Genomic DNA, 24,238 nt, shown 5'->3' on the forward strand with positions numbered 1-24,238 from the left:
TTAAGTCATGTAATCAAAACAACTTGTGTTGTAAGGATTACGTGTGCAAGAACATACAACTGTAGGGGGATGTAAATTGGGCTGTTAATATCTTTGGGAATATTTTGGAGTAAATAATAAAATGGCTAATGGCCAAAGTCTTGGAAAAAGCACCTAAAGTATTTGCAAAATTAAATAAGAAGTGCATTCCTAAGGTTAACAATTGTTAAACAACAGCATATTTGTCAGATGTGCCATTAGATATACTCTTAAAGGTATTATATTAAAAGACTGTCAGGGTATTCCAAAGCCGCTGGTACTATTAATCACATCACCAGTAGTCCTTGTTGCCAAAGGGAGTTTCTTCACTTTGATGAATTACATTGCAAAGTAGTAGCAGGGAAACAACCCTTAGCTTGCAAAGTAATTGATGAATAAACTGTTCCTGAATTGCTTTGCTTACCTCTGTTTATTCAGCGTTTCCTAGACTAGTAGTTACTTAAATGACATAGAAATGTTAAACTGGTGGTCAGAATTGAAGAATGCTTTCATTTGATTGAAATTTGAGAGCAGATTAGGTAGGGAGCTTTATAATTTCTGGAGTTTGAATTTGGCTGTGAAACCCAGATAACGTATTATCAGGGAGCTATTTACATTTTTAATAGGAGTAAACCCTTAATAGCAAAGTATGTAATAGCATACAGTATTCGCAGTAGCAAAAAACGTATGTATTCTAAATATGAAATAGTGGGTTTTGTTCAATTTTAATGACATTTGAATTTTTCTTGTTACTTCAGCTTTAAGGTCCAGATTTTTAAAACAGAGGCTCCCACAGTTGGAGCTAGCTTTGTTTTAGGGTGTGGATTTTTCCTTTTATCTCCAATTGATGTGCAGCAATGAAGTTGTTAAATTTTCAAGGACATTCTTATACAACACTTTGCCCTATTATGTTGTGTTTTGTTTGGTTTTTTTTAAATGACCGTTGATTTGAGGCCTTATTCTTGAAGACATCCTTTCTAGATTGCACAGAATCTCACGATGAAACATCTTGACTAAGCTGCAGAAGTAGTCAATGCTTGCACATTCCTCCTTGTTCCCAGTTCTGCTGTATTCCTACCTAGTCACTTCAGGGATACTTGCAAAGTATTAATCAGTTTCTAGTACGTTTCACATCCTGTTGCATTACATTATCTCAGCATTTGTTGTTCTCTTGAGTTCTGTATATTATGGCTTTATTCTGCAGTATTTAATTTCCAGAATTAGAATGCTTTTTATAAGCCACTCGTACTGCTTTTCTTGGAAAAGAACGTAGGCAAAAATAGGAAATCTGAAGAATAAACTATCAGACTTTACATAATAGCCTTAGTCTGCAAAAATCCGATCACGTGCTTTGCTTTTGGGGGTTCTCAGGTTGTGTGAGAAAACGGCACCTGCAAGTTCAAGTACGTAGAAGCTGTGTAAGTCTTTGTAGCAATAGGACTCTAGTAGTGCTCTTTTGTCCTCCTTCATTCCCTCCCCAGTAATGACATTAATGGCATCAAAGGAGGGTAATTTAAGAGAGCTGATCTGCATGTTTTCCAGCAGAAACTAGCTTAATGTAAGTCTGAATGCTGTCTGTTGAAAAACGTCGATTTGGACTCATAGTGTAAGTCTATGAATTAAGTGCATTGTCTCTTGAAATGTGAGTAATTACATGAATTGCTGTGTGATTATAAAAGGTCTATTATAAAAGACAATAGAGTGATATTGTGAAGTTTTATAAAAATGTATATACGAAATTCTCCAAAATAGCTATGAATGTATTTACACTTAATGCATTGACTTTAAATAAAGCATTTACTGAAGGTAAGAATCAGATTTGAATATGTTGTTTTCTCTATGAAATAAGTGGTATGTTTGAATCTGAAATGTAATTTCCATATTAATAGATAAATTACTTGCAACAGTAAAACACTGCTTATTTGAAACCCTGTGAATTTGAACAGTATTGGTAGCTTATGTGCATTTGCTTTAACTTTACTGTATGTTCTTACCTAACGTGTAATCTGTCTCAAAGCTGATATGTTTTTTATAGTTGGAGTGTGTGTGCATGTAAATGTATTTCAGCATCTAATTGGGAATCTGAGAAATGTTGCTGAGGAACGAAGTAATTTCTTGTGCAAATGTGAGACACAATAAGTAGTAACTAATAAAGGCATGGACTGCTCTGTTTCTTTTCATACAATTACTGCAAAATGTGTTTGTTTATGGAGTATGGTTTGCTATGTTGCTGATACAGCTAACGTGCTTACCTGGAATTCCATATTGTATCCAGATCTGCTTTTCTGAAAAAGGAATTTGCAGCTCTCCATGAGAATTAATGTAAATGTCCTTGGTATAAAAAAAAAAAACACCCACCTCTGTAGCTCCTGAGACTTTCCTAAGACATTAATTTCCACTTAATGTGAACTATACTGAGTAATCCTTAGGTATTTTTTTTTTTCGTAGAAAGTATATGTAAAAATGTAAAGTTTTAAATGAAAGCTTGTGGTATTAATTTTCTGACTGAAATCCAGGCTTCTCTGTGAGAAAACTACTTCAGTGACTGAAGTGGAGCTGAAAAACTCCACTTTTTCTTAAGGAAGTTTCAGTGTCGTATTGTACAACCTCGACTACTATGTGAAGTATGTAACTTGAGGTAAATGTTAAATTGTACAGGCAGGTAGTTTAGAAATATTTTCCCCTTAGGTAATTCTTTTTTTTTTCTTTTTTTCTTTTCCCCTCCGTCTTACTCAGTTTCACCTCACACATCATTGTATACAAAACTTCAATATTAAAACTGAAGTTCATAAATGTAGTTTGTTGCATCACCCGTGGTGACGATGATAACAAGTACTGCCACTAGCAGCATTATGGTGGCAATGATAACAAGTACTGCCAGCAGCAGCAGTAGTTCCAGGCCCTGTTTTGGAGGACCATGTCATTTGGGAATATGTACTAGGGCATGAAGTGTACATTCAGTCCATTTCTGTTCCACGTACATTTGGTGGTTTTGCAAAGGTGTCTGTCTTTCTCTTGTCCCTGCGGCTTTCCAGAAACGGACTACCGTACACATACAGTCCGAGCACATGCACATTCACTAACTCTCCAACTCTGTTCTGCATCAGTGGGCAGGCATTTAATGTATGTCTTACCAATGTGCTAGCAACTTGACCCATTTTGGGTTGTCACGGAGGCGAGGGCTGTGCCCGTGGGGTGTGGGAGGTGTGTGTGGATCAGCACCCTGGAGAGGGACACGGTGCTGAGCACCTTCCTGGCTCCAGCTGGGTGTGAGCAGGGAAGGGGCTCGTCCTCTCCACTTTCTCTCTGCTCTGTATAGCCTATGTGAATAAGAGGACTCTACATTAACCATGGCAGAGAGCTGCTGTGTGCCTAGAGGGCAACCAAGACACCTTCAGTCTAGAAAGAGCACCATGGTCCCTCTAAATGCCTACCCTTTATGCCTCACTCGTGCTGGCTTTGCTTCCATGGTGAGCTCTGGGTATGTTTTGAATGCTGCCCAAGTAAAATGGAGTGGCTTCTGTGCCCTGTGGATCTTGTCATGCTCAAAAAGTTGGATACCTAGACTGTTTACCCACTGCTTTATCATCATTTGTCTTCTCCCTTTGTCCCTCAGATTATCTCCCTTGTTCTGTACCTATGCGACAACAGTGCAGATAGATAGTCTCTGAATGGACAAATGGAACGTTATTACATGCAGAGTCTACCTTTTTTAGCAATTACAGGCTCAATGAGATTTGTGTTAGTTGTCATGCTCTGCTTGGATCTCTTAAATTTACAGGACAATGTACTCTGTAAATTAAACTTTATTTTATGAGCTGAATAAGAAAGAAAACAAACAAACATGATAAACAAGGGCTCAGTCCACTTTGTACAGAGTAGTCTAACATGGGAATTCACTAATTCATCAATTAAGGCATGAGGTTTCTAACTCACAAGTTCTCTAATTAACAAACTCATAACTTGTAACTCCTAACTTGTGCACCTGTGAGCAAAAGCTGATGGTGAGAGTGCTCATCATTCCTCTTCCATCATGATGCAAGTGTCCCCTGTATCACACCAGGAAGCACAAAAGCCTCAGCAGTCCAGCTGCTGGTGGATCTGCTTGAAAAACTTTTTGGGTAAGCTGATGTATTTTATACCTTCCAGCTTGGAAGTTTGGTCTCTACCATTTCCATGAGTTAGCAGATTCTGAAGAAACTGCCAGACAATCCATATGCAAGGATTATTTCTGCAGGTGATAATGGCTGCATAATGACCTTTAGCTCTTTCTGGCCACCGGGTCCTGCCTATGTGTTGCCCTTGCTTTGACCTAACAGTGCTGCTCCTGGCATGTATCAGGCCTTTGCATGAGCTGTGTGGTAGCCGAAATCTGAGCAGGAGTTGAGAGAACAGTCACAGTACGTATTTTAAAGATGTTAAAAATATTTTTGTTTATTAAAAAAATGCTTATAACTAATTTTTCTTACTGGTAGCTGAAATGGGTGCATTAGATTTTGATGGATTGACTTGAGTGATGCAGGATATAGGTGGGAACATTGCTTATTGCTGAATACCATCAGCATAATTTCAGATTTTCAAAGAGCTGGCTATGAAAGTTAATTCAGATGTTCCTATTCTTCTGTTCCTCTGGAGGCTGAGTACCTTCTGTGTATCTCTGAAGTCGTACTGTAATTAGTTTAATGAACATGATTTCATGTTCAATTATTTAAATATTTGAGTAACTTGACACCTTTTGTTTCCTTTACAGCTGCTTTTGCAGGAGTCCTACATTGGTAAGGTTAAATTTATTGCTTGAGTAATATGGTATTTTAAAATAATAAAAATATCATTTGGACTTATATTTAGACAAGCTATTGGGATAATTTATATTTAGATCTTACCTCTCAAACACAAATTGTTGTCTCTAAGATGAATAATTCTGTTCTTGGAAAGCTATTGTGAAAGATCTCTTAAACTTCTTAATCAAGGAGCGAAGCCTGCTATCCAGGTGGAAAATCGTTGCTTAGATATACAAATTCAGGTATTTTTCCACTTTTGAAAGTCCAGGTAAATCCTTTCAACTTTCTCCTGTGTTCTGCTTATTTAGATTCCACTTTAATTTCTTAGTCTTACATCATGTTTTCTCTAACCTCTTCAGAGAACTCTGGCCAGTGTTTTCTTTGTGTACAGAAGAATGGCCTTTCAGCTACATTTTGTCACCGTAATCCTTGTGTTTCAGGTTCCATCCTAATCCTCACCCTTCTTTTCTGTAGTATAGACTTGAAATAGAATGGCTTCTGTAGCGATTTTCACCAGCTGCTTTTGCAGAGGTGAAAAGTAACAGCTTCTGCCACTCTGTTTTTGTTTTCTTGCTCAAAAAGAACTATTGATTTTTAGTAGTTTGTTTCTTGCAAATTCCTATTCAAAAGCAGAGTCATGTGCACTGCTGTGTTTCTTTCTTTTTCCATCCTTTCTGGAGATGAAGTGCATTTTGTAAATTGCAAGTTTTGCCTCCAAAATTATTTGCATTTTTCCTGGCTCCCCGCCCCCCTCTAGTCACACCTTTATTTAAATATACTTTTGATGGTAAGTGCATCTCTATATAATGGCATATAACTGCATTAAAATACGAGTCATGAAAGATTTTTTTTGTGGGAAAAACCCATACACCACTTGTATGTGCACCATTATTTTCACCATGTAATCTGTGCTTCTTTTCCTTTGTCAGATATTTAAATTTTCTTTCCTAATATACAGACTTGATAGTTTTAATAGCATTAAACTTTTGATCCTTAAGTGTCTGCACTTAAGTTAAAATACATTAGAGTATTATAACTAATTCCATAATAGAATTTAATAAATGCTCTATGGTTTCATATTTTTTCCATGTAAAATAATCTGAATAGAGGAGAACGTTGGTATAATATATAAGTAAAATAGGAGTATGTAAGTAAACTTTAGGTCTTCATTGAATGTTTTGCCAGCTGTTCCTTGGTGTATATAGCTTAGTACAGGTTCTAAAACTCTTTATTCAGTTTTAATTATTATTTTTTAACAGGTGTCACATAACAACTCTTTTTGAAAATGACCGTCATTTTTCTCACCTGTCAACGCTAGAAAGAGAAATGGCTTTTCGCACGGAAATGGTTAGATTATGTTTCAATAAAAATTCAGTGATTGAAAACCTTCTGTTTGTAATCTTGTGATTGTGGTCTTTCCAAAGTTTCTGAATACCTTCTGGATAAGTAAATATATAGATGTCTTGCAACTAGCATGCATTACACTTTTACATGCAAAGCATTTGTGTGTCTTGCAGCTGATCACTGTGATTGTGTCTCTTCACAGATCACTTAAAATATGATTTAAAAGTATGATTCTGGAGGACCTAAAATACAAAACTGCAAGTTCCTTGTAGGTTATTTTCAATTATAGTCTTGTTATGCAGCTTTAAAAAAAAAAAAAAAATGTTTGCATACATATACACCTGTTGGCTGTTTTTATTTTGAGAATTGTGAAGTGCTATGCTCGTGCATAGTTGCCAGCCCAAATGAGAGGTTTCCAGATGAAACAAGGTGGAAGGAAACGCACGTTGCTTGTTTCAGTGGCACTAATAGAAGAGATTTGAAAAACTGGATAGTCATCTTGAATCATTTTGTCCTATTTGTTATACTACACATTTTTTTTTTAAATTAACCTTGTATATGGCAGTTAATGAAGCAGAAGTGACCTCTTTAATTGTAAACAATGATTTTGCTCTCCTGTAGGGTCTTTATTATTCCTACTTCAAGATCATTATTGAGGCACCATCGTTTTGGAATGGAGTATGGGCAATTATGAATGACAGAATAACTGAATATCCTTTAGTGATTAACACCTTACAAAGGTTCAATCTTTACCCAGAGGTGAGCTATGTTTTAAAAATAATACCTTCTGATAAATCTTTGGTTTCTTTAGGTTTGACTACAAATTTCTAAGAAATGTTACTATGGAAAGTGTGGTTGTAAAGATATAGTGACTAATGAACTGTTGCTTATATACCGTATTTTAGTTCTAGATTTAAAATAAGTTACTTCATACATTATGATCAATTCTCAGACTTCAAGTATGTCCAATCAAATGTGAATACTTTCTAGATCTTAGTATTTCGTGCCTTAAAGTTGCAATCCAATTTTATACTTGTCTTTTTTTGTTCTTGTCACTGAAAGCAAGTAAGTTGCTGACATTGTGTACTTCAGGAAACATAACTTACGAAGTGTCAGTAGTATGTGAAATAATGCCTGCAGTGATACAGGTATTGAGAGATTATTTTGGTTTGCATTTTGTGTAGGACAATGAACTAACACATCACAGTTCACTGTGGCCCTAAAATCCATGAACGGTAATAGTTTCCTTACATGTTGCAGAAGAAATTCCTCTGTAGAAGACTGACTGCTGTTGTTTTGTACGTACTTGATGTTAGACTTGTTACCTGCTTAGATTATGTTCCTACTCTGATTTTTTTTTTTGTCACTAAAAAGAACATGTCTTTAAGTACAGAAATGTTTGGTTTTCTCTCTCATGGTTTTGCCAGTGTGTCTCAAATATTTGGCAAAGGGAAACCTGCTTTGGCTAATGTACATTTCTATGACTCCATGTGTCAGCAGCAGCTTATTTTTTGGAGAACCAAGGACTAATAATGTCTGTAATTGTTGGGTAGTAGCATTTATACTCGTTCTCCTGCTCTGTTGGAGCAGAGCTGCTTTCAGGAACTATATGTGTAAGAGTTCTTGGCATGCATGTATTTATATAACATGCATGTAGTGATTTCATTTGCTTCTTAATTCCTTGCTCTGGAAGAACTAAATGCTATAGCTGAGTGCATTTTATTAGCCTCTCCCTGATTTTTTTTTTTTTTCTTTCATTTGGACACTATAAAGTTACTTTCTTTATCTGAGAGGGATTTATTTACTTCAGCTATAGTCTGACTTGCAAAAATCAAAAGTAACTGGTCAAATGAACTAGCTGTTAGAGAATCATCAGTATCACGGTGAAAGATGACTAAGTAAATTGGATGATGAAATCAAAACAAGAGCTATCAGATATAGTGGCTGACATACTGTAAGAACGTTAGGCAGATTACTGTGCAAGATGTGTAGGCTTGTCTGTTCATTCAGAGTTTTCTAGGATCATAGTGGCTCATAGGACTTGGTGATATTAATTCATTCATCTTCTCTGTGCCTGTGTGGGCATGCAAAGCAGACAAATAGTCTCCTCTGCTCCTTTCAGTCATTTATTGCTGGATGTCTAGCCCACCTGTAAATATTGGGTTTTTTTACAGTGTATTTCTTGAGTACTCTTTTTTTCTACGTAACTACATCTATAAACTGTCTATAGGTGCAACTTGACATTTGAAGTATGTTCTCCGTTTTTATCTAATTTTACTTTTGATTATAATGGGGCTGGGTGATGGGAAGATGCTTGTGGATTTATTTGTTGGCAGTGAATTTTTTTTCTTGTGATACTCAGCATCCAGTCATATTTTCTGAAAGTGTTTAATTTCCTTTTGATATTTAGGATCTTTCCAGCTCTTTCAGCCCAATAGTAGCATTAAGGCTGAATTTTAATAAAATGTTTGTTTGTTTAGTGGATTTCAAAATTAATCGTGTCAAAATTAACCTTGAAACCCAGTTACTAAACAGGATGTTAAACCCATTAAGAAAAGCAGAACAATTCACTTTCATGTACAGCCGGTACTAACCATGAAAACTTCAAAAAAAGGGAAAAAAAAAAAGTAAAGTGAGTCCATAGCAATCACTGTATCTTCTGTGTAAAGTATAAATATAGTCAGTAAAAAATATATGTCGAAAGCAACAAGTCAGTCTTCGTACTTGTACACTATTATAATCCTAAATAGTCTTGATTTTCCAGGTGTTTGCTGCATAGTCAGGTTGTTCCAGTGGTTGTGGTGGTGTTTTCATCTGTGACCCGTGATGCAAAATGGCAGAGAGATAGTGTGCTAAATTCTATTGCAGAGAGATAATGTGTTAAGTTTACTCTGTCTCTTAGAACAGTTGATATTTCTGTGTGTGGCAGTGGTGGTGAAAATTTGAGTTGGAGTGATAAGTGATGCAAAGACCCATGTAGTTGGTGTTAGAGTGCTTACTCAAAGGCAACTAGTAAAAGGGATTGACTTTTCTACGTGTTCTTTTACAGCAAAGGACTGGTTCAGCCTCTTGAGATCTGGATCTGAGAGCCAGTCTTTTGTTTTCCAAGTTTTGCATTTACTGCCTCATCTGATATGGCACAGCAGAAATTCCAAAAAGGCCATTGTGCTCTAATTCACCTAGCAATTTTATACTACTGATTTGCTTCCATTTTTATGCCCATGTTAACTGTTACATGTAAAGTAGCTTTTGGCAAAAAATATTTGTGTTTAGCATGAAGCACCTATGTGGTACCTTTTTAGGGAGTATTCACGTGTAGTAATGTGCAGTAGACACAAGCACTTGTGGCATAAAAACATGCTTAGGGTAATGTCGCCTTCAGGGCTGGTGATGCAAATATACTAGACAGATGTCTCTAAGCTGCCTATGCATTCTATTGTCAGTGTACAAACCACATTCAGGTGTTAAGGGGAAAGAATTGGATTTGGTTCCCCAGTCCTGTTGTTGCCTATCAGGAGATGGGGCAAGTGTCTGGTTTATGTATGGACACATACACATACAGGGCACAGATGTTCAGAAAGCCTCCAGGAAATCAGGGTAGTGTACTTTGCAGGACACAATATTGAGGCAGGGAGTCTTTATCTAGAAAGATGTAGTTGTATTTTAAATTTATAAGAATTACATTGTGAGTGTAAAGACCACAGATGAAGTGAGTCATGACAGTTGGAGCCTTGGTATTAAGAATTAATGAATTATAGAATCGCAGAACAGTTGGGGTTGGAAGAGATGTCTGAAGATCATCTAATTTCAACACTGTGCTCGAAGCAGGATGAAGTAGAGAGCAGGTTGTTCAGGGCTATCTCCAGTTTCATTTTGAGTATCGCCACATCTGGACAACCTGTTCCAGTGTTTGACTACCCTCAAAGTAAAAAAGGTTTTTCCTATGTATAAGTGGAATTTCCTGTATTTCAGTTTGGGCTCTTTGGCTCTTGTCTTGTCAATCGAGAAGAGTCTCTCTCAGTCATCTTTACTCTATGTTGTTCTTGTCTTGGGCAGCCCAGAACTGGACTCAGCACTGGAGACAGGGTCTTAGCAGTGCTGAGCAGAGGGGAGGGATCACTTCTCTTGCACTGGTGACGTACAGCCAAGGATACATTTGGTTTTCTTTGCAACGAGGGCTTATCTCTGGCTCAAGTACAACTTGTCCACCGGCACTGACAGGTCCTTTTTTGCAGAACTGCTTTCTAGCTTGTCAGCTCCAGTCTGTACTGGTGCGTGGTGGTGTTCCTCCCTGGTGCAGGACTTTGCATTTACCTTTTGTGAGATTCCTATTCATCCATTTCTCTAGCCTGTTGAGGTCCCTCCGAATGGCAACACAAGCGTCAACCACTCTTTCCAATTCTGTATCACGTGCAGACTTGCTGAGGATGTTCTCTTGTGCCATCATCTAGCCTTAATAAAAATGCTAACAGAATTGGCACCAAATTAAAAAAAAAAACAAACATACACAGCTGTCCCCTCATCTATCAAGACAGTCATCTCAGAAGGTTATGAAGGTTATGAATCCCTTTTTTGTCCTTAATACGTTTGGAAGTGGTTTCCAGGAGGATTTACACCATCACGTTCTCAGGGATCAAGGTGTAATTCCCTGTGTTTCCTTCTTGCCCTTCTTAACGACTGAAGTGACATAACGAGTTTAATTACATGGGGAGAGAAAAGAGGGAATGATCCTTCTTGTATGTGTTTTCTGTGACATAGGGCTGAGACGGCTACTACTGGAGTGGTGAAACATATTTTCAATCTGGTTATAACTTTCAAAGCAGCTCAACTGAAATGGCCACGTTACTCATTTATGAACTCTATAAAGCCAGTTATATCCTGACAGAATAGCTTAGTAATGTTAACTAGTGACTTTGCTGTGAGATGTTGTTGTTTTTCTGTGTGTCAAATACTGATGTTTTCTGTGTCAGGTGTTGAGATTTAATTTGGTTGTCTTTATAAGAATATTGCAACCTTTGCATGGGAAATGGAAATGCTGTCTTACATTGCATCTGGAAGCCCTTTCTAGTGCATGCTTAAATTTAACCCATCAAAGTTTATCTGAGTAAAAACCCTAAAGATTTGGTGCATTAATATTCTTGCCAGATGTAAAAAAAAAAAAAAGAATTGGCCTTAATGGATTTAATTCAGCTGTCTTCTGTAATAACTGCTAAACAAAAACAGTTAAATGGGGAACCTTCCAGACAACTTTGAAACGTATAATGTTTTCAAATATTTCAATTTGATGCATGAAATTATTTCTGTTCTAAAGCAGGCATAATTTTAGTCTATTAATGAACACTTAGTCTATGTTTGATGCCTTGAGGAGAATATGGTCAAAAATGCTAAGTAGTTGAGATAAATTCTGAGTTTAAAAAAAATCCTGGATGAGGGCCAGTTGTCATGAGAGGTTACCTTGGGCATTGAGCTAATCTCGAAGTTCCTTTTCAGAAACTTCAAATCCTGTTTTCCACCTAGGTGGTCCTCGCCAGCTGGTACCGCATATACACTGCCTTTATGGATTTCTTTGGTCTACCAACAAAGACATGTTGGACTGTAAACAGAGGAAAAGGGCTTAGTCCTGTTGAAAGCTGCGAGGGTGAGTTGTGTTTTATTCTAGTTTCCTCCTGGAAGCATATAATTGTAGCTTTACATGTTTCAGAAGTAACAAATACTCCTGTGTCTTTATCACTGATGTACTTTCATTTGGCTAAGCCTGTGTTTCTGGCAGGTTCACAACCTGCATGAAAAAAAGATACTTTTAAGAACACCAGGGGTGGGAATGTGGGCTTTGCTTATCAGGTAGCTCCTCCTACCTACGTTGAATTCCTGTACTGCACTTCAAAACTTCACAGTTGTAGCCTGAGCCTTCATAATGTTGGACCGTTGGACAAAGAGTAAGATGTCCTAAATGTAATTGGAGGCCACTGCATGTGTATCAGATTTTTGTAGCTTCTGTAGAACCCCCAATACATTCCAAGTTCCTACATTTCAAAACTTTACCCTCTGTGTTTCCTCCTCTAACTACAACTTGAGGAGTGGGGAGGAAGGAGAAAAAGGTAACTACACGGCTCCCTTTTTGGAGAAATCTTCTGTAGTGATTCTGCTGGGAAGAATCCTCTTCCTCTGGTGACCGTCTATTCAGCATAAGAATTTCAATCTTATACATTAATTTTGACACCAAAGCTTGGATGCTGCCACTTTTTGGGTTTGGGTGGGGTTTTTTTTTCCACATTTAAAGTATTGGCTTGTCAAGTAAGTATTGTGCAATAAAAATACCTTGCCGAGAAACGCTTTTGAGATGTTCTACAATCCGTTAAAGCTGAATGATAGATGGTAGCTTTTGAAGTTGTTTCATTCTATCATTTAAAATGTCTTTGTATGGTGACAAGTTTAGTATTTTTCCTTTGCACAAAGGCTATAAGAACTTTCTTCAGAGCTGGAATGATTCACTTTCTCTAAATTTGTCAGAAGCAATAAACAATGAATAAGTGTATAACTTTTCCTGTTTTTTTGTAAAAACAAAACCAATAAAAACAGCAACTATTGAGACTACCGTGTTTGGTGAGCATATCATCTTACTGTTAGAGAACTGTCTTGCTGTGTTTTCAGCAGTGGTGAATAATCATTTCTGCATGTGAAACTATGAAGTTTTGCTACCTTCTCTATAATGAATAAGGCTTTTTATGCCGTACTGCTGAAATGATTAGGGCCAGGAGGGTTTAAAGAAATAATGGGAAAGAGAATAACAACAGAAATGTGAATGCAGTAGTGTTTGTGAATGAATAAACTGAAAGATTTGCATGATTGTAAAATCTTTTGGCTTCTAATGAAACGAAGAAAGCAAAGAACATTGTGTGTGATATGTTTAAAGATGGATTTACTCCTGCAAGAGATGGGAAGTGAGAGTATAGGGAGTACAAACCTGTTCTATAAAGCTCTATGAAGCCAAAACATAGTCTGTAGAGAATGTTTTTAGTCATTCTGATGCCTTCTATACATTGCAGGGTTTTCTTTACAGTTAATGCTTCCCTCTTGGCTTGTTCTTTTTTTTTCTCCTCCCCCCGAAATATAGTCTTCAGATTGAATCTGCACGATAATCTTGGTGACATTAACTTTTTGTTGTTGTTGTCTCTTTCTGTAGATATATTAAGGTAGTGTGCTGTATGATACTGATTGTATGGTGGTTTATAAGCAATATGATCTTTCTTCTATATTTGACAACTTGTGTTAACTGTTTGTTTGTTAGGGCTGGGAGACCCTGCTTCCTTTTATGTTGCCGTGATTTTTCTTTTGAATGGATTAATGATGTCACTGTTCTTCATATATGGTACATACCTCAGGTAAGGCAGTTGAGACTGAGTTATTTAGTTGGTACTAGCTGTCAGTATGTATATTAAATTCGAAAAAGTGAACAATAAAATATCTTTATCGGATATTTCTTATTTATTTGTACAATAGTAGTGCTTTTTATTACATATACATTGTCACTAAAAAATCACTGGGACAAAGAAGCTCGTTGCTTAAAATAAATAACGATGCTGGAAAAAGTTGTGGAAAATTTCAGCGAAGTGGATCTCTTTGCTACCACAGGGTTGTGGATAAAACTAAATACTATGCAGGTTTTAAACAGCTTTTGACAGATTTGTGCGCTCAAAATTATCAGTGTAACTCATTTTTAAATGAAGTTTGAATGACAGTATACTTCTAACCAATATTGGAGTTTCACAATGCTTTGTCTCAAGTCATATTGCATTTCTTTCCATTTTAATTTAACTGAGAAGGTAAAATATTTTTTTAAGATAATGCATTCTTCTTAAGATGTGTATACACTTCCCCTTTTCTATGAATTTCTGTTTTCATGAACTGTCCTTAAATTTCAGGAACTGTAATCTACTTTCATGTGAAACCAGACTCACATTCAGCAGAAAAACAGAAGTGGAATTATTTTTCTGTTTACCTCTATTTTCATTTGTTAGTTTTGCAAAAAAGCAAAAGGCTGTTACATTTTCCTCTGAGAGATGTGATTGTTTTCCCCCCTCATTCCCTGGCTTCACTGTCTTTGATTCTCTTCCTGCTCTCTCTGAAGCATGTTCTGATAGTTCAAATAAAGAATAGTGCAGGGCAGGAGCTGACAGTGGGAGTAAAGCATATACGTTTGTATTCCTTAGCATGAGAAATTAATGTCTCGTGTTTTGAGGAAGGAAATAAATGAATATTCATATCGTTAACTTGTCATTTTTCTTTTAAGGGAGGTGTATGAAAACCCACATTTTATATATTAATGTTATTGAAAAATCAGTAAGGTCTTAATTTCTCAGTACTTTCCTGGACTTGGTCTGTGTTGAATATAAATAACTATCAAGTATTGATACTCAGTTTTTAATAAAAATGATCTGCAAAGCAGGTAGTCAAGATGATTAGAATATAAATGCAGTTCTTTCAAGGTGTAAGCTAATACCTATGTGGAGTTATGAAAAATAATAAGTTGACTAGGAATTTTCCTGCAGGTAGGATTTTGATCTTGTTTATTTATTATGAAGAATATTCATAGTTGGATACCAGATCTAGATGACTGCCTAGCCATTATGGCTGTTCCAAGGTTCCTCGTCGTCAAAGCAAGCCAGAATATTTAGTCTTTTCCATAAGGCGTGAAATATGAAAGAACTGAATCTGGAGAAAGGCAATTCTACTACACTGAAGTAAAATTGTCATAAGTCTCCCTCATAAAGCTGATTTGTTTCTGCTATGCATTTTGAAAGGTAGCCTGAGTTATTTGATGGTGGGAAACCATCCTCTAATATTTTCTCTATCTTTTCATTCCTGAATTTGTTATCAGTAATCATCTCAAGCTTGCATAATTGTTTTTTCAGTCTCCCTATATGTTCATAGAACATGTAATCTTTTTATTTTGGCCTTTGCTTTTAGTTTCTTTGCAACTTTGACTGCTGATGGAAAGTGATAGGATATTGGAAGACCACTTTCTTATCATTATTTCCCAAGCTAGCATGTGTTCTTACATCTGTGCTGGCTGTACTCTATAATAAGCTTGTTCAAAGGGTTAAGCTAGCAGAAAGCTAGTTGCTTTTGTAGAACTAGTTTTTTGTTGTAGGATTAGTTTTTGCTGTTTAGCTCCCTTAACCAATTTCCCCACAAGGTTAGAAGATTTCCAGACGTAGTATATCCCTGCCTCTGTTTATGGTCCCTGGCTATGCAAATGCACTTGGGAATCCTCTTACATGATGCAAGTTAGTCTCAAGCTCTGGAGCATTCTCTGTTAAGGTGACTGAAGCAATACAGTAAGAACTCATGCCATTTTTACTTTGGGGGTTTTTTTTAATGGACAAAGGAATAGCATTTGGATGATAAGTACTTTATTGAATTGTAAGATTTTTGCTCCCCCACCCCCGCAAGTCTTCCCTGCCTCTCTATTCTTGTAGTCAAGGGACAAAATACTTAAGCTGATTGTCAAATACTGTGTCTTGAGGAACTACCAGTAAATTTCCCATATCTCTTTCTGACAGTACTTTTTCAGTATTTTGTTTCTTTCATCTTAATCAACAATTACAGCATTTCCCCAGATGACTTTAAGCTTCAGCTTATTGTACCCAGGGGGTCAAAAGACTAGTTCTTTCATTGTTCCAGAGCTGACTACCAGACAAAGTTTAACCGTTTGGGTCATTTGTAGTTCTTTAAAAATTACTAATTATTTATTAAATTTAGATTATTCTGTATTAAACATTGGGGAAGTAGGTTCCAACCGAATCTGCCTGAGGGTAGGAAGGCTCTACAAAGAGATCTGGACACCAGATCGATGGGCTGAGGCCAATTGCATGAGGTTCAACAAGGCCAACCACCAGGTCCTGCACTTGGTTCACAACAACCCCATGCAGCGCTACAGGCTTGGGGAGGAGTGGCTGGAGAGCTGCCTGGCAGAAAAGGACCTGGGGGTGCTGGTCAACTGCTGGCTGAATGTGAGCCAGCGGCGTGCCGTGGTGGCCAAGAAGGCCAGAAGCATCTTGGCCTGTATCAGGAATAGTGTGCCAGCAGGACTAGGGAAGCAATCATTTCCCCCTGTACTTGGCACTGGTGAGGCCCCACCTCGAATGCTGTGTTCAGTTTTGGGCCCCTCACTACAGGAGGGACGTTGAGGTGCTGGAGCGGGTCCAGAGAAGGGCAACAAAGCTGGTGAAGGGTCTAGAGAACAAGTCTTGTGAGAGGTGGCTGAAGGAACTGGGGTTGTTCAGCCTGGAGATAAGGAGGCTGAGGGGAGACTTCATCTCTCTCTGCAACTACCTGAAAGGAGGTTGTAGCGAGGTCGGTCTCAGTCCCTTCTCCCGAGTAACAAGTGAATAGGACAAGAGGAAATGGCCTCAAGTTGCACCAGGGGAGGTTTAGGATAGATGTTAGGAAAAATTTCTTCCCTGAAAGGGTTGTCAAGCATTGGAACAGGCTGCCCAGGGAAGTGGTTGAGTCACCATCCCTGGAGGTATTAAAAAGACATGTAGTCATGGCACTTAAGGACATGGTTTAGCGATGGACTTGGCAGTGCTAGGTTAATGGTTGGACTTGATGATTTTAAAGGTCTTGTCAACCAAAACAATTCTATGATTCTGTAAAGGGCATGCACTTCACCAATTGTAGTATAGTATGGAAGTTTCAGTGGAAGGAGTTATCCTTTATCTCTTACACTGGCGTAGAAAGGCTTAACTACTGTATTTCCTAGGTGACAGCATTGCACTGATAGAAGATAACCAGTCTAACTCAACACTATCCATAAGTCTCTGTTCACTGCCTTTTCCCTTCTGGAAAAGATACTGACAAGGTGCATTTTCCTATTCTGTGCAATAGATTTACTGATCTTTTTTCATGTGGTAAAAGAGTGATCCCTTATAGAGGCTGATAGCTCTAAAGCATTTACAATACAATTAAGACCTTTGCATTCTAGACTTTAAGTTTTTTATCACAATGTTAACCTTTAGCATAGACCTTGAATTTTGTTTCTGATTTTGGGTGGTTTTTTGCAAATTTTCAGTTTGCTTTGTTTCTAAGGCTAACATTTTTTAATATTAAGCATGTACTTTTAGTCATTTTGGGTTTCAGTGTTGATGCTTTTAGAATTTTGGAATGAAAGGTTGAGTTTTATGTGCAAGAAGGCACAGTTCCTGGAGATCGTCTTAGCACTCAGTTGTTATCTTTAATCCTCAGATGTTATACCCAGAACTCACTGATTCCTTTTGACTTGTACATTAGTGATGGGTGAAGGATCTGAAAGGATCTGAGGTTTGGTTTTTTTTAAGAATCTTAACAGCTGGCTGATAGTTTTGTTTAGTAGCAAAAATGGTATATTCTGTCATTTCTAGTCATAGTGCACCTTGTGTGCACAAAAATGGTCTTTGCTTTATATCACAGGACATGAGTAATTACAAATCTAGTCAAACCAATAGGAACCTTATCTATTTCTATTTTGAGATGGGATAAATCTAAGTAAAATATGTTTGGTTTTAATGTTAACTTAATTATTCAACAGGTGAATTTAATTGGTTTAGAAATGTATAAAAATCCTTAAGGGCTTAAAAAAATTTCTCATGTTAATGTCACAGTATTTCACGTAAGAATTAAATTGTATCTTGCATTGACTATGTCATGAATTCATTTCTAAATATGAACGTGCTTGATTTGATTGTAGTAACATAGTCTTAGATGCAGACCAAAATTCCCTGTTGGGTGACTGAGCATGCAAACGTTGAAGTTTTCTGTTCAACATTTTAGGGAAGAAATAACTTCATTTATATTGCCTTTTGTGCTTAAAAGAGGAAAAAAAAAAAAAAGCTTGGCACTTTTCAAGACCAAGCTTTAGGTACAGCAGACAAAGCAACAGATGTAATGATCTAAACCAAAGTTTGTGAGGAGTGGAATAACCATTTTCCAAGTTATTTACATTAAAATTGGTGTTCTGCCGAAAAGAGCTGATATATGAAGAGTGGTCTGCTCTGAAATGAACATTAGCTGACTAGCTTGTATTTTAATATTTTTATCAATTTTCAAGCATCATTCCCTTGGTGCTTGAAAGCATTACCACACCTCATCAATAAACTTAGCTGTACATAGGTGCTGTTTCACGTTTTTTAAGCAGCATTGACCATATGAGATTGTGGTACCTATTTTTCCTGTTCTTTTCACAGTGGGAGCCGTCTAGGAGGCCTTGTTACCGTGATGTGTTTCTTTTTCAACCATGGAGAGGTAAGTCTCCCTCCTTAACCTCCCCCCTGGCTTTTTTTTAAAAAAAGTTTAAACTAATTCTCATTTCATTAAATATAGTGATGTTGATTATCTGTTAGCAGATGAGTTTAAAGAGAATAAGACATTATTCAAAGCTATAGGCTATGACGCAAAAATATATAGCACAGTCCAGTGTGTCACCTTAGGTGTTAAAAAAAGAATAATTCAGAAGGGAAATATATTGTATAGTGGTCCTGAGATTGAAACCTTAGTAGCACAATGACTTCAAGTTTCAAAACATCAAAATATTCTATTTTTGTGACCAGTTTTCTTTAAACTGATACATATTTTACTGGAAATTCATGAATACACAAACACACACACACAAAAGCAAAGAAACCCCTGTGGTACTTACATACTACAGCCAGGATACACAGAATTTAGAAACTGTGTGTGTATATAGAGGATTCCAATGCTAAACTTCTTTAGTAAGCTGCATTACAGGGAAAAAAAAAAAAGAAACTGTCACTTAAAATATCTCCCTGTGTCCCCACCTAATGCTGTTCATGTCATTGTTTCTTATTTTGGAAGAAAAGTCGTGGCTTTTGTTCTGATACCCTTAGGCAGTGCTTCTGTTGGTTTTTTGTCCTTTTTTTTTTAATATTCATTTTTTGTATATAAATTGATATAAATACTTATTTTACTTAAAATGCAACTGTACTGTAAAGATTTTCTAGATGGATCTGCTACCTTATGATTTTGTTAAGGGTTAAAGTTATTTATTTGTTTAGTTTTCTTACTTTACTAAACTGAACTCAATAGAAAACTCTGAGTAGTAAGAATACGTACTTGCACAGAACAGATGCAGATTCAAAAGTGAACTTTGTCAGTTTTCTTATAAAACAAAAACCTTTGTGAGGAAATAGCTATTTTATTTTTAAGTTTCATTTGAAACGATTTTCTCTAAATATCCACCATGAAGAATTTTCACCTCTGGTGTTAATGTTCACCCATGGATCGGCCTGGTCCGGACCAGGTGAATGTTACAGAGTTTCTGCACTTTTATGGTGCTATGAGAGGGTAAATACAAAGTTTTGTGGGGATTTCCATTCTTCTTAATGGCGTTCTGAAGTGAAGTTAATGTTTTATCCTTTGCTAGGAAATGCTGATAGAGTATGCACTGTTTTGCCAAGTCTGTGATAAAGTGTAACTTCAGAAAGGAACAAGTTGAAAACTTCAAAGGTAGTGGTAGCAATAATGAAAAGAAACATTTATTTCACTATGGCACAGGTGGTTCTCCCATCCGTAGGAGGCTCTGTAGGAGAGCTCATGTCTCTCTATGGATGACTTGACTTTGGAGAAAAAACACAGATAACGTGTGTATTTTGGAGAATGGCATGAAATTAGGTCTGCATAGCTCTACACAGATGTAGTCTGCACTTAGGTAGAGTTTAAGTAGGGTGATTCAGGCTCAGCTCTATGGATTTTTTGATATTGTTTGATATTGTTGTGTATATAGAGTTATGGTAATATATGTAGTTACCTGTATGTAGGTGGTCTAGTTTCACTGTGCATACTGTTGAATCACATGCAGGGGGTGTGTGTATCACATGCACTTGTGTGTATAAAAAAACCCCTATTTTATTTAACTCATTGATATGCCTTGATTTTGTGGAAGTCATCTTGCATGTGGGTCAACAGTACGTACAGTGGAGCTAGAACTGTTTCTAAAAATTTGCTTTCCTTTTCTGGAAGGATAGGACAGAGCTACGTGAGTAAGCCTGCAGGTCTTGGTGTCTCAGATCTAATGCTGTGTAAAAGTATATTGAGATGATGTCCTAAGGCAGGACATTTTGTTTATGCTGTGCTTGTGCTACTGTGTTTTAATGATGTCAAGCTTCGACAGATCTGATGTCGTTATACCTGCAGCAAAGTTAGTTTACAGCTTTGATAAATCATCCACAGATGATTGAGTTTAGTATTACGTTCCAAATATAGAAAAATAGCATGGGCTACATTAGTCAATCCACTTTAAGGTAATGCTTCCTTTTTATGGCTGTATATGTTCATCACTTCTTTCCTGTCTGTATCGCCTCAAGTATGAAAAGATGTAGTAAATGAAATGTTGCTGTAGTCTTGAAAAATAATCAAAAAGACTACACTGCTTTTGAATAATCATGATTATATTTATTGCTAATAAAAATAATTTTAACTAATCACGTCTGTGCAGTCAGCTGAAGACAACACATTAGTATATATACATTTATGAAAGGTTTATTTTAGTGGTAATGAGAGTGCAGCTTTTACAGAGAGTGCTTTTAGACAGCAAGGACTGTGTTTGATTTAATGTGATGGTCTTCTGTACTTTGCATTTACTTTATGCTTTTTCTACACATTTATATTACACTATTAATTTAACATATTTGTGAAATAGCAAGATAATAAGCAAGGAATTATTGAATCTTGATTCTAGTGACTTCTTGGTAAAACAGTATTTTTAAAAATGGTTTTAAGATTATAGGAAGTGAAGGGGAAGGAACATCCTGGCATCAACATCCTATAAGCTTTCATAGATTCATTATGGTCCATGTTAAGATGAACTGCGTTTTTGTCCTTTAGTTGTAAAGAATCTACTTCTAATTTTTAGTGCAAATCTATTGATAGCTATTGTGAACCCATTTGTTTGTATGTCAAAGGTCTTCTGTAAAGCTGTAATTATTTTTTTGATGCTCAGTACCATTTGCAAGCACTTTTTATAGAGAGATGAATATAAGCATTGGAGATGACGGTTATAGCTGAGCCATTTGCCATGAACCCCTAGAAGTTAATGAAAAAGCTATTAATTTGACTTCATCATATTATGCTTTGCTTTACTAGTGTTAAAGAGCAAAGTATATAAGTTAGTGTAAGCTCCGTAAGAGTTTAATTTCATGTGTTCAATTTTATTGACCTGTTTTGGAAGGCAGCTTTGGATTTTATACTTTCTGTGCTGTTGTTAGTAGAAATGTGAAACGTTTATAACCTAGAGAACTCTAGCATAATGAAGACTATGTTGGTTTATCCTTCAGATCCTCTTCCCTCACCCTTTCTCTGTCTAAGTGTGGCGAGTCACTGCCTGAATTTGAGAATGGTTTTAGTTACCTGAATGAGTTGTTAATCTCAGCGGAAGCAGAGACAAGCAGCTGCTGTCCTGGCTTTTTTCTTGGATGTTCTCTATCTATCTGCCACATTTAATTTTGGAAAAGCAGTGATCTATTTTAATTAAACAGTGCATCACAGATCTCAAGTCTGAAAGCTGCTTCCTTTTTCCTCCCCTTTTCAGCTTCCTGGCTTGTTTTATTTTAAGTTTGCGCGTAAAATCTCATGTAGCTTGGGTTTTGCTTTATTGAAGTATCTGTGGTCATTCATTTAGAAATACAAGTGCATTTTTTATGGAAATGTAGCAGCAAATGTTATCATCTAACCCAGTTCTTATTTTCAGTGCACTCGCGTCATGTGGACTCCACCTCTTCGTGAAAGTTTCTCATACCCATTCCTTGTGCTTCAGATGTTGCTTTTGACCTATATTCTCAGGTACTTCTCAATTTATACTTAACTCTTTACAATGATTTAAAAAATTGAATGTCACAGGACATTTATTTAAATGCCTCTGTGTGCTGTAGCAATGATATCATTAACATAGAAACTTTCCTGTGGCTGTTACATTGCAGACGCTGCACCAGTAGAACTGCAGTGATATTACTCACTTATTAAAAGGAAAAACTTTGCAACTTGAAGACATGATTAAAATAAAAATCAGAATTACTGTGTTGGCAAATGCGTATTAAACTAAAATATCAGAATTTTTGGTTGATGTCCCTTCCTTCCCATGAGAAACACGCTGATACTCCATCAATTGGTTTTGTCCCTCTTGGAGAGTGGTATGTTGGTTGCACTTAAAATAAGCCTATGCTATGCAACAGAGGATGCTATTGGCACCCATAAGCTAGTCTGTTCTTGCCATTTTCTATGACTAATTAACTAGTCTAATTAACTAGTTCAATGATTTAGAGCAATCTAATTATGCTAATGTGGGGATGCTCTGAGTTCATTAGCCCTGCTTTTCAGTGGTTGTTTCTGGCTTGCAACATGGTTGTGTTACTGTCTTGCCTCCGTTTTGAAAAATAAGCATGAATGTTAATACTTGAGGGCTTTTCTATCAACTCCATTGCATCAGATTTTTAGTGTATTTATGATTTAGCTGAACTTCGTACTTGTAACCCCAGATTTTCCTTTATTAGGTCATACTGATTTGTAGTTACTGATGATTAAATCAAAGATATTTCATGCTCATCATTAATTTGTGGTTTTTAGATGAGGAAAAGATACATGCTGTCCAGGAAAATATTTTGAGGAATAGTTTGTAGAGTTATTGCTAGGTTTCATATTAGAAAGACACCTATTCATTTAATGCTTAATTGTGAGGTCAAATTAAAAATGAGGAAATTCCACTTTAAGTTAAGGTGATCAGAACACATATATTCTGTACTTATGATTACGACACTTCTTGATTAGATAGATTCACTCCTGTTCTTCAAATCTTAGTACATAAGATAGTACTTGGGCTTGCCTACCAATGAGAAGTAGGTATTTAATCTAAGCATTTCAGAGTGAGGTTCCAGAAAGGGCATAAGACATTTTAACTTTCTGTTTCTCAGTTATAATTCCTGCTTCAAGAGCAGCTCTGTGCTATGTATAGCAGTATTCTAATGAAATATAGGAACTATCTTTGAAACAGAGACTGGAACTTAAATTCTCCATTATTTGTATCACTTGTATCACATTTGTATAATGTATTACTTAATACATAAACTCATGCTCAGCGTGACTTCCAGTAGAAGTTAATCTCAAGGCTTTGTAAAAGAAGCTGAAGAAAATTTTACAAAATTTGGTGAGACTGCTGTAATCTGTTGGGTTTGGGTTTTACAGCAGAGTGCCTTCATTTGTTGGAGGCTGCTTAGTGAAATTTGAAACCTGACATGTTTCTGAAGGGAACTTGACGCTAACATGGGATTAAATAAATAAATAACACTTATAGCAGGACATAGAGAATGAGCTGTTTTCAGTTACAGATGAGTTTCATGTATTTGTCATTGTCTCCTGCCCTGAAACCTCACTAGAAGAAAGTTGCAGAAAGTAAACATGGAAGAAATGTGAGAGAGAGGAGTGAAATCACTTTCAAATGCAGACTGTTCTGAGAATAGTTGTGATCCCAGTTGAAATGGAAATGGTTGTGACCTGACTGTAGAGTTGTTACAAGAAGGTGCACCACTGCAGGTGACGTAGGTTAGCCTGCTGCTGTATTACATGCTGCCAGGAGAAGACTTGCTTGGTAGTGAGTGATTCACCAAATAGTTAAGAAACATTAAGCATCGTAACTATTGTTTTTGGAAACTGATGGAAAATGGACATTAAATTTACTTGGGCAGTGTTACTTGTAGTTGATCCATATTGCTAGCTAAATTCCAAGGTAACTTTGTCTTTATTGCATTCTCTGTTGTACTTCTCAATAATATGCAAACACCTCTGTAATTTTACTTACTGATGCCTATTCTGTCTCTTTTTCCCAAGGATTCCGAATATTAATACAGGAAGCTTGATTGCACTGTGTGTTTCTAATATCTTTTTCATGCTTCCCTGGCAGTTTGCTCAATTTGTTCTTCTAACACAGGTAAGACCATATTCATCTCTAAATAGCCTCTTTGTCTTATCTAGGCAAATTGCTTTGTGTAGACGGCCATTGAATTCACAACTATCCCAATCCTTTCCTTTTAGCCAGATTTCACTCTTGCTTT

At 36.7% G+C, this 24,238-nt stretch overlaps 1 protein-coding gene across 1 annotated transcript in view; it reads left to right on the forward strand.

Annotated features, from left to right (window-relative positions):
* The window catches only part of DPY19L1 (dpy-19 like C-mannosyltransferase 1), a 46,710-nt gene that overhangs the window by 1,809 nt on the left and 20,663 nt on the right, over positions 1-24,238 (forward strand). The window contains exons 3-10 of the mRNA XM_074575462.1: positions 4,769-4,793; positions 6,059-6,146; positions 6,765-6,902; positions 11,661-11,781; positions 13,432-13,525; positions 18,368-18,425; positions 21,886-21,977; positions 24,015-24,114. Of these exons, the coding sequence (XP_074431563.1) occupies positions 4,769-4,793; positions 6,059-6,146; positions 6,765-6,902; positions 11,661-11,781; positions 13,432-13,525; positions 18,368-18,425; positions 21,886-21,977; positions 24,015-24,114 (716 nt within the window). The remainder of the gene's footprint in view (positions 1-4,768; positions 4,794-6,058; positions 6,147-6,764; positions 6,903-11,660; positions 11,782-13,431; positions 13,526-18,367; positions 18,426-21,885; positions 21,978-24,014; positions 24,115-24,238) is intronic.

Source organism: Larus michahellis, chromosome 2, assembly GCF_964199755.1.
Source record: "Larus michahellis chromosome 2, bLarMic1.1, whole genome shotgun sequence".
Taxonomy (NCBI): domain Eukaryota; kingdom Metazoa; phylum Chordata; class Aves; order Charadriiformes; family Laridae; genus Larus; species Larus michahellis.